At 45.3% G+C, this 10,217-nt stretch overlaps 1 protein-coding gene across 1 annotated transcript; it reads right to left on the bottom strand.

Moving 5' to 3' along the window:
- Window positions 1-9,186: 9,186 nt before the first annotated feature.
- Window positions 9,187-9,651, bottom strand: PIRT (phosphoinositide interacting regulator of transient receptor potential channels). The gene has a single exon (XM_029597580.1). It carries the CDS (start codon window positions 9,649-9,651, stop codon window positions 9,187-9,189), a length of 465 nt encoding a protein of 154 aa, XP_029453440.1.
- Between the last annotated feature and the right edge of the window lie 566 nt (window positions 9,652-10,217).

Raw genomic sequence — 10,217 nt, 5'->3', positions numbered from 1 at the left:
CTTAAATGATCTGAGATTGGTGACTCAACATGTGGTTTACTTTGATGGACCTTTAAAGTGAATTGTGCATTGAAGGTGAGAGACAGTATCTCCAGGAACAAAATGTTAATATGTACCTGTTAAAATTTGTGGCCCAGCCATATCTACCAAATGTAAGAGACAAATGAATCATGGTCTGGCCTGAGCTTAGAATGTGAAATATTGCCTTTTTTTTTGGCTCAAAATGGTAGTTGTCATGGGTAGTTACAGCGGAACAGAGAGACTCCCCCTTGAAGAACACAAGCTAACTTTGTTTTAGATAAATATTTTGTTTTAATTTGTCTGTTAAACACAGTAACAATGCAGCAGTCAGATATTCAGTTAAGGCAAATGAGGGGACTTGTAGCAGTTCAGATGCAGGAGACACAATCACCAACTTTAACAAAAGTAACTGAGAAATTCTGTAACAATTGTAAGATCATGACCCTGATTCCTGTCCCTACTTAAGCCGCCAGCTTCTCATCCCTCCTGATCCTCTGTCACTTGATTTTCCATCTTCGTCTCTGAAATTACTAGGGGTGTGCATCAAAACTTTCAGTTTGTATCATTTTCATTAAGGGCCAGATTTTAAAATCTACGCCTGATTTTATAACATGAGCGCGCAGCCACGCACATGTTATAAAATCCAGGGTCGGCACGCGCAAGGGGGTGCACACTTGTGCACCTTGCGCACGCCGAGCCCTAGGGGAGCCCCGATGGCTTTCCATGTTCCCTCCACCCCCCCCACCTTCCCCTCCCTTCCCCTCCCTTCCCCTACCTAACCTGCCCCCCCAGCCCTATCTAAACCCCCCTCACCTTTGTTTGCGAAGTTGCGTCTGCCTCTGGGCATGCGTAGGTTGCGTGTGCCGGCACGACCGCTGTGCCAGAGGCCTCGGTCCCGCCTCTGCCCCGCCCCACCCCACCCACTCCCCGCCCATGTTTTCAAACCCTGGGACATACGCGTCTCCCGGGGCTTGCGCACGTCGCCGAGCCTATGCAAAATAGGCTCAGCGCGCGCAGGGACAGGTTTTCGGGGTTACGCGCATAAGTTTCGGGCGTAACCCTTTGAAAATCTGCCCCTTTATGTTTTGTTTTTACAAATTTTTCGTTTAATGTGCATTATTTTAATTTCCTGCATAAGAAGTGGACTTAGTGCATACTATTTGTGTTAGTGCACAACTGTTTAGCCTTCAACTAAGTGGTCTGAGGAAAGATCCAGAGAGTTCTGAGCGAGTTCATGGAGTCCAGTTGTGAGAGGAGGTATCATGGAGAGTGTAATAACCTGCAGGAAACCAACTGTGAGAGGAACCTGAAGAGTATGGCACCAGTTGGGGGGGGGGGGGGGGGGGTTAAGGGGTGCACACCAGAAGCAGCATATAAGCTCCAGGATGTGGGCAGATATGTAGTAACACGGTAGATAATGATAGAAAAAGATCAACTGGCCCTTCCAGTCTGCCCGATTATTCCTGATCACACTGCTAAATATGACATCCTGTAGTTTGTCCTAGACCTGGGACTCCTAGCCTGCACCGGCTGGGAGAACACAGCCACAGCTGAATGAGTGGGGAGGGTTAGGGGCTAATGGGGAGGGGCCTGAAAACAGGACAGGATAGAGGGCTGGGGAGGCTGGGGGAAGGAGGGAGAGAGAGAGCGAGTGTGGGTATGTGTGTGAGATATAGTGAGAGAGCAGTGATGGATTTAGGATTTTGTCACCCCTAAGCACTATTTTTTGCTATTGCCCCTGCCATTCCCTCTAGAAAATTGGACAAAAAGGAGCAAAAGATCTAAGGCACAGTCCCACAGTTTCCTGCAACAGTATATTGACTAGATTCTGTGATAAGAATTTGAAAATCCTAATCATTGGCAAGCGTTCCATCTTTTATAATACAGTATAAAAATAAAGTAGTTTTCCAACCTTGCTTGTGTTTGTAAAATTGATTTTTTTTTTTCGAGGAAAAAGTAATCTTAAGTGTCAGTACAGGGAGATCATGGGGATGGGGAGAGGAAAAGGAGAGGGTGAGAGAACCAGGGCTGGGAAGAGGAAGGAAAGAGGAACAGGAATGAGGCAAGGAGAAGATGAGAAGACTGGGGATGGGGCAGAAGTATGAAAAAGAAAAGGACCGGGGATGGGGAGAGAAGAGGGACAAAGTGCTGGGTATGGGGAGGAGGGGAGTTGTGGAAAATGAAGGAAGGGAGAGGGTAGATCAGGATTCTGGGATGGGGACGAGAAAAGATAGTGAGGGAAGTCTGGGATTGAGGAAGGGGAACAGGGATTAGGAGGAGTGAGGAGGCTGAGTTCCAGGATCTGGGGAGCAGGGAGAGGTAGGAAGGAAGGGAGGTTCTAAGATCTGGGGGACAGAATAGAAGATCGAGGAAGAAAGAATCTGAATTGCAGTGGGGAAGGGTGGTTGGAAGAGGTAGGTGTCCCTGTCAGGCTCCTACCCTGCTGCTCTTTCCATTCCCTCTCTAATCTTCTACTCAATCTGGCATATGCATGTTCTCAGCAGGTACTAATCCCTTCTCTCTCATGCATACAAACACTGCTTTCCTACTCCATATCTCTTTCTTTCACACTCAATCACCTGCCCCTCCCCCCCCCCCCAGCTAATCTCCTTGCAACCCCAGTTTCTCTCCTCATCTTCCAATAATCCCCAGTCATCCCTCCTAATCTCCCCAAAATGATCCCCCTTTTGCTCTGTCTGCTTCAGGCTCACCTGCTTCCTTCCATGATGCCTGGGAAGGGCTGGAGCTTGAAGCAGAGAGCTGTTCTCTACTGAGCGAGATTCAGAACAACTGGAAGGCAACACATATGCAGCCAGCCTGCTGCCCCCAGATTTTCGCTGCCCTAGCACCAGCCTAATGTGTCTATTGATAAATCTAAGGCAGAGAGAAAGTGTGTGTGTGTGTGTGTGCGTGCAGTGAAAGATATAAAGGTCAATTTTAAAAGCCCCACGCACGCCAGAGCTGGGAGAATTGCGCGTGACTCAGGCTGGCACGTGCTGCACAGCTTTTAAGAAGCACCCGAGTACGCCTGTATCTTCCATTACACGCACAAATTGAAAAGGCAAAAAAAAAAGAGGTGGGGTGTAGCAGGGGCTGGGCAGGGCATGGCTGTTCCGGGTCTGTAACATGAAGTCTGGGTGTAAGTATTTACGTGCACAAGCACGTGCCGGGGTTTCCTACCACACAACTTTACTTCTGCTATGGATGGCGTGTAAGTTTTAAAATTAAAAAAATCAGGGCTAGCCAGTGGGGATTGAAGGGTCAGGGCTAATAGGGTAAAAGGGAAGCTAGTTAGGGGGGTTAGGAAGTCCTAACCTTTACTGGGTTGAACTGGGAATGAACTGGGGAAACGGGTATTTGTGCTGGCGCATATGCCTAGCAAAATACCCTCACTTGTGCCTTAGAGGCAACATCTGCGTGCACATGCGCACGTCCATATAAAATTATGTACGCATGTACAGACAATTTTATAACATGCACACATATATGCACGCATGTTATAAAATGGCCACGAACATTCGCATGAGCCTGCATACGTGGGCACACATACGCCTGCGAGGCTGTTTAAAAGTTACCGTCTTAGGTTTTTGCTGTCCCTAGGCACTGCTGGTGCTGTTATCTTCTCCCTGGGAGCAGATGATCTATAGCACATCTCCCAATTTCTTGCAGCAGTTCAGGATATATTATGTGGTAGGTTGGCAAACATATGAATCTTTTTGTATATTAAATAATAATTTTCTATTATATAATAAAAATAAAGTCATTTTTGAATCGTGCTTGTGTATATCTAATTTATTTTGTTCTGGTTTTTTTTGGAGGGTGAGGATTAAGGTCCCTGGTGCTGCAGCTCCTTATTTTTTTTTTGCAGCTTGAACAATGTTCCTGCTCTGTTCCTCTATGTTGACCCCCCAGGCGATCTGCCGAGGATAGCGCCTATTGCCGCTACCGTCATTGGTAGCTGTTCTCTGCTTCTGACAGGGAAGCGGCTGATCCAGAGGCTGGCTGCCTTCATTTTTTAAACTTTCCCCGAACCTGGGAATATGGTGCCTCTAGCACCATGGCTAGACTTCTTAAAGGGGCAGGCCCTCTGCTGCCCACCAATGTCTAGAAATGAAATATATTAAGACCTGCTCATAGGAATGCAGAGCCAGGCCAGAACAGCATTGCTGGTGGCGGTTCCCCAGTTCCTAACAGCTAGAGACAACCAGTCAATCATCCTCGCTGGTCAGATCAACGGGAGTCCATCTCCCCACTCCCCACTGCTCTGCTTGACCATCTCCTCTATGCTGGCATTGGGATCACAGTCAGAACTCACAGGCCAGCAATTCTTGCATTATAAGATCAGCTGCAGGATGTGCCAGCCCACAGGAGGAGACAGTCAGGTCAGTCAGTGGGCAGCAGTGGAAAAGGCTCCCGCAACTGTTTTAGGTTACCTGAGGGGGGGGGGGGGGGGGGAATGAGCAGATGCAAGGAAAGGTACAGGATAGAAGAGGTGGGGGGAAGACACTGGGGAAGGAGATGGGAGAGGTAGGGGCCAGATGCAGGGGAGGGAGGAGAGGCAGTATGTGGATGCCAGGAAGTAGGGGGCATATGAGGGAAGGGGGAAGATGCTGGGGAATGGGGAAATAGGCAGGAAGTTGGACGAGTGGTATTAATGGAAAGGAGACATTAAGAGGGCAATAATGTAAGCCCTATCTTTGGGGGAAGGAATTTTACCCGCAGAAATCTGAGCTTTTATTATTGCTCAACCTGTCTGTGGGTTAAGGGATATGCATTGGCCAACATCACTCAAACATGGCATGAAGTGGTGGTCCAGGGGGAGAGGAGAATGGAAAGGCACACCTGCATTGTTTAATCTTACTATGCCCATTGCTTCCGATGGGAAATTACCGACAGAGAAAGCACAAATTCTGCTGGTAATTTTTCCAGGGGCAATAAGCAAGGCAAAAGCCTGTGTGGGTTTTTGCTTTGATTATTGGTGAGGGGTAGGGATGTGAATCGTGTCCTCGATCGTCTTAACGATCGATTTCGGCTGGGAGGGGGAGGGAATCGTATTGTTGCCGTTTGGGGGGGTAAAATATCGTGAAAAATCGTTAAAAATCGAAAAATCGAAAAATCGAAAAACCGGCACATTAAAACCCCCTAAAACCCACCCCCGACCCTTTAAATTAAATCCCCCACCCTCCCGAACCCCCCCCCAAATAACTTAAATAACCTGCGGGTCGTTAAAAATCGAAAAATCGAAAAACCGGCACATTAAAACCCCCTAAAACCCACCCCCGACCCTTTAAATTAAATCCCCCACCCTCCCGAACCCCCCCCAAATAACTTAAATAACCTGCGGGTCCAGCGGCGGTCCGGAACGGCAGCGGTCCGGAACGGGCTCCTGCTCCTGAATCTTGTCGTCTTCAGCCGGCGCCATTTTCCAAAATGGCGCCGAAAAATGGCGGCGGCCATAGACGAAAAAGATTGGACGGCAGGAGGTCCTTCCGGACCCCCGCTGGACTTTTGGCAAGTCTCGTGGGGGTCAGGAGGCCCCCCACAAGCTGGCCAAAAGTTCCTGGAGGTCCAGCGGGGGTCAGGGAGCGATTTCCCGCCGCGAATCGTTTTCGTACGGAAAATGGCGCCGGCAGGAGATCGACTGCAGGAGGTCGTTCAGCGAGGCGCCGGAACCCTCGCTGAACGACCTCCTGCAGTCGATCTCCTGCCGGCGCCATTTTCCGTACGAAAACGATTCGCGGCGGGAAATCGCTCCCTGACCCCCGCTGGACCTCCAGGAACTTTTGGCCAGCTTGTGGGGGGCCTCCTGACCCCCACGAGACTTGCCAAAAGTCCAGCGAGGGTCCGGAAGGACCTCCTGCCGTCCAATCTTTTTCGTCTATGGCCGCCGCCATTTTTCGGCGCCATTTTGGAAAATGGCGCCGGCTGAAGACGACAAGATTCAGGAGCAGGAGCCCGTTCCGGACCGCTGCCGTTCCGGACCACCGCTGGACCCGCAGGTTATTTAAGTTATTGGGGGGGGTTCGGGAGGGTGGGGGATTTAATTTAAAGGGTCGGGGGTGGGTTTTAGGGGTTTTTAGTGTGCCGGCTCACGATTCTAACGATTTATAACGATAAATCGTTAGAATCTGTATTGTATTGTGTTCCATAACGGTTTAAGACGATATTAAAATTATCGGACGATAATTTTAATCGTCCTAAAACGATTCACATCCCTAGTGAGGGGTTTGCAGTTTGCACCAACATAGGCAGTTTTGATTGTTGTCCCCTTATGAAATGGTAGAGGTGATGGGAGACAAAGAAAAAGAATAGAAGGGTAGGAGAGGGGCAAATAGAGTGGAAGGGGTAGGAGAGAGAACTGAAGGATGTGAGAAAAGGAAGTGAGGACTAAATCTGTCCGACTACCATTTCTCCCAACTTTAAAAAAAAAAGTCCAGCATGCTGATCCTCTTCCATTCTTTGCAAAAAAGTGACCCACATTGCTATTCCCTTTTACACTGAAAAAAAATAATTTTCCATGGCAGCATCCTGATCCCTTTTGACAGGCAAAAAAAAAAAAATGTTGTTTCAGACGGCAGCAGCAGCAGCACCCTCTCCACCACTTCTTGATCCCCTTAGTTAAAAAAAATCTGTTTCACACTGTGTTGGAGCGCAATCCCTCTGCACTTCTTCTGCCAAGCTTCTGATTAAAACATGTAGTGGCAGGAGAGATCCCAGCTACCCACGAGTCCCTCCTTCTGTCCCATCTGCATTCTTCCAGAAAGCTCCCCTAACTGAGCTGGGACTAACTTAATACATCTGCAATTTGCTTTCGAGAGTTATCCTCCCTTCATCACTGACCTGAGCATTGCTGTCAAAAGCGAGTTGCAGTTGTAGTAAGTTAGCACTAAAAAAGTATCACCTACAATTTATTTATTATTATTACTATTATTATTGTCATCATTTGTAAAGCACATATCAGTTATATGCATCATTGTACAGAGACGCATAATGGATGGTCCCGATTCATTTTGTGTTGACTGCTATTTTTAGATTTCACAAAGACACTGCTTTCAAATATGCAGAGGTGCAAGCTTCATGCAAAGTAAATCTAAATGAAAACAAGGGTAACTCTGACTCAGATTTACTCTCTTTTTAAATAGGGATATCATTTTTGACTGCGAGCACTGTCATTTCAATGCTTCAATGCAGGCACAAAGTACTCAGGGACCTTATACCCACAGATAAGCACTGGCCTGAATTTTCAAAGGGAGTTTCTCTTTACAAATGAACTTGCAGGCCCTGCACACACCCCATGGGGTTTAATAATTGCCCTCCCCAATTGTTTTTCTAAGAAAGCAGTTTCCTGAGCTCCAACAAATTATATTGTTTGGTATCAAACAAAATGTTCTATTTATCTTTTGAATATTATGTTATTAGTAGATATTCAACAAAATATGTAAATAGTCCAAGGAAGGACACTTGTGGACATAATAATTGTGGCTCATGTATGCCAAAACCATCAGGTCACCCAGGATCCCTGCTGTTTGTTTTATTGTTATTTTAAATGTGTAACTTGCCTTTGTACAAAAGCACTCAAGATGAGGTACACAGACAAAATTACATGTAAACCGTTGCGATGGTACATAACTTAGCGACGGTATAGAAAATATTTTAAATAAATAAATAAATAAATAAATTTCTGGGGCAATGGTGTCATCCTGTAATCACGCTGTAGACTGCAGCCTAGATTTATTTTTGATTTGTGTTTCATTTTAAGAGGGATAACTATATGCTGGCTGAAAGATTTGTAATACCTTTCCATTTCTCAGGTTCAAATCCTGCAGTGGTTTACTTCACTATTCATCTTGCCAATGTAACAAAAATGATGGCCAGTTGTAACTAAGGAAATATTACTGTGCCTTCTGGCCATCAAGTGGTCTGAATAGAAGCTATGCATAATAGGCACAAATCTTAGTGCAGTTTGCTTGAAGAGTAAATCTGAGACAAGTTTAGCCCGTGTCTAAAATACAGAGGAATACCTCGAGTGTAAAAACAAAAAAAAAAATCAAATGATTAGGAGCTTTACTGCTTTTATAATTTAATAAATTCCAGGAGATGGATCCCTTTTTTCTGTAGAGCAGTGTCCTGAGGCCCAGCATGGTAACAGATAACGCTTCCCTTCTTCTCATCTGGGAATGTTTTGGGGGTTAATGCAAGGTGAGCACTGCTGTGTGCTCAGGTAGGGGAAACGACTACCCCTTTTTTTTTTTTTTTATTCTTTGTTGTCCTCTTATTTTAAGCTAGTTTCAAGCTTTTTTTTTTTTTTTTTAATGTCAAACATCCCAGTTTAAATTTGCACCATGAGCAGATACAAAAGAAAACAAGACATTTCTCAGCCGATTGGCACCTGTAGTTTCTACGATTGTCTCTGTAAGTTCTCACGTAGACTAAAGAGGTGTCTGTACTTTTCATTCGACCTTTCCACACGTTTCCCAGCAGATTCCAGCAAGTGACATTCTTCTCACCATGGAGCAGTCTTAATGTTTCCACCAGTTCCCTTTCTCTCTTTTATTGTTTTGTTTTTGCATAAACACAAATAAACGCCTAGGAAATCTTTAGTTACAAATGAAAAAGAAAAGCGATTTCCTTGAGGTGGAAGGATGCTGCACAGGTGCTGCACATGCATGCCATTGCTTCTCTTTCACGAGGAAGCTGTCGTTTTGCAGAAGCAAGAACTCCATGCCTGAGGAACCTTTCAGTTAACCTGATTGAAAGCAGTGAAACCTATAAACAGGAAATAATTGCATTACATAACCACAGCAGCTGTGCTATTAGTTGTGTTTTGACTGGCTTTGGTAGTCACTGGACCCTAACTGCTGTTTTATAACCACAATAACTACATTTTAGCATGTTAAATGTGTTGCAAATAGCAGGGTCGATTTCTGTCAATGCACTCTCAAATGATTCGGACAGAGTGTGATATAATGTAGAATATGACTTTAGACAGTGATGACAGTAAGTGGGTTGGAATAATATGGCCTCTTGCCCTAATGTTGGTGCCATCAGTCAACGCCTAGATCTTATCCTGGTGATATACTGTTGGATCCCCAGAGGCAGAAAGCTGCGGTCCCCCATGGACCTGATGTATATATTCATTGCACTTGGTTTGTTCCGGCACTCTGCTCAGAAATGGAAGAATGATCTGTACTGATTGAAGAGCCTAGATGCTGACCTCTGTTTTTTCTTCTTTTTAATGATAGGAACCCAAACTAACCCTACTACGAGAACCATGAGTCCAATGGACAGAAAAGCTGGACCAAACAGTTTGGAAACGGTTGGCTTGCTAAATTCTTTCCCACTGCTAGCACTAGTATTCAGGGGCTTCACGGGAGTGTTGAGGAAATGTATACTGGTAAGTATGACGCCCAAGAGGAAGGCGGCTCCTCCCACGGACATGATGATGATGGGTTTCTGGTAGGTGTCCCAGGCACTCTTTGGTAGAGATGTAGTCCAGAGGGACTCGCTCCTGGAGCTGCTGAAGAGGGTGCTCTCCGTCTGGCTGGTGATCAGGTCCTTAGATTCCGAAGAGGACGCCTCACCACCACTGAACTGTTCACTAACAGCAAGGTTTACTGGATGGGTTTCCATCTTTATAGACTTTTCAACAGTTAGGGCTCAGTGCCTGAGACAAAGAAGAAACAAGGAAAAAGCAACATTAATTGGAATTAAAAAAACAAACTACTGTATGCTGTGCCACTGTTCAAAATTGTACATGCCAAATAGTAATGAGTTCTCTAGACTGATCTGAAATGTTACTTATAGGTTGTTATTTATACAATGCACTAAGTTATTTCCCTGTATCTCTGGGAGCAGCCACATTGAGTACAGTATCATAGTCATCTCCCCGTCACTGGCTTATGCTGCCTATGATGTCATTATTGACATCACACACATAGCAGGAAGTAATCAGATTCCATAACATGTGATGTAATATATAACACTGAACTCAACAAGTTTGCTTCCAAATTTCAAGGGAAATACAAAGGGATTGCTAAAGTATTTCAAATTAGAACTGCTTAAAAGTCAATTTTTTTATAGATACAAAATGGGTATTTTTTATTTCTGAAATTTAATACAGTGTTTGAGGAATAATGTTTCATTTTAAAGTTCAGATACCATGTAGTAGTATCTGAACTTTAAAAAGTGTATACATT

The sequence above is a fragment of the Rhinatrema bivittatum genome, chromosome 4, assembly GCF_901001135.1.
Source record: "Rhinatrema bivittatum chromosome 4, aRhiBiv1.1, whole genome shotgun sequence".
In the NCBI taxonomy this organism is placed as follows: Eukaryota; Metazoa; Chordata; class Amphibia; order Gymnophiona; family Rhinatrematidae; genus Rhinatrema; species Rhinatrema bivittatum.
The sequence above is the reverse complement of the archived record's forward strand: the minus strand, read 5'-3'. Positions and strand labels throughout refer to the sequence as shown.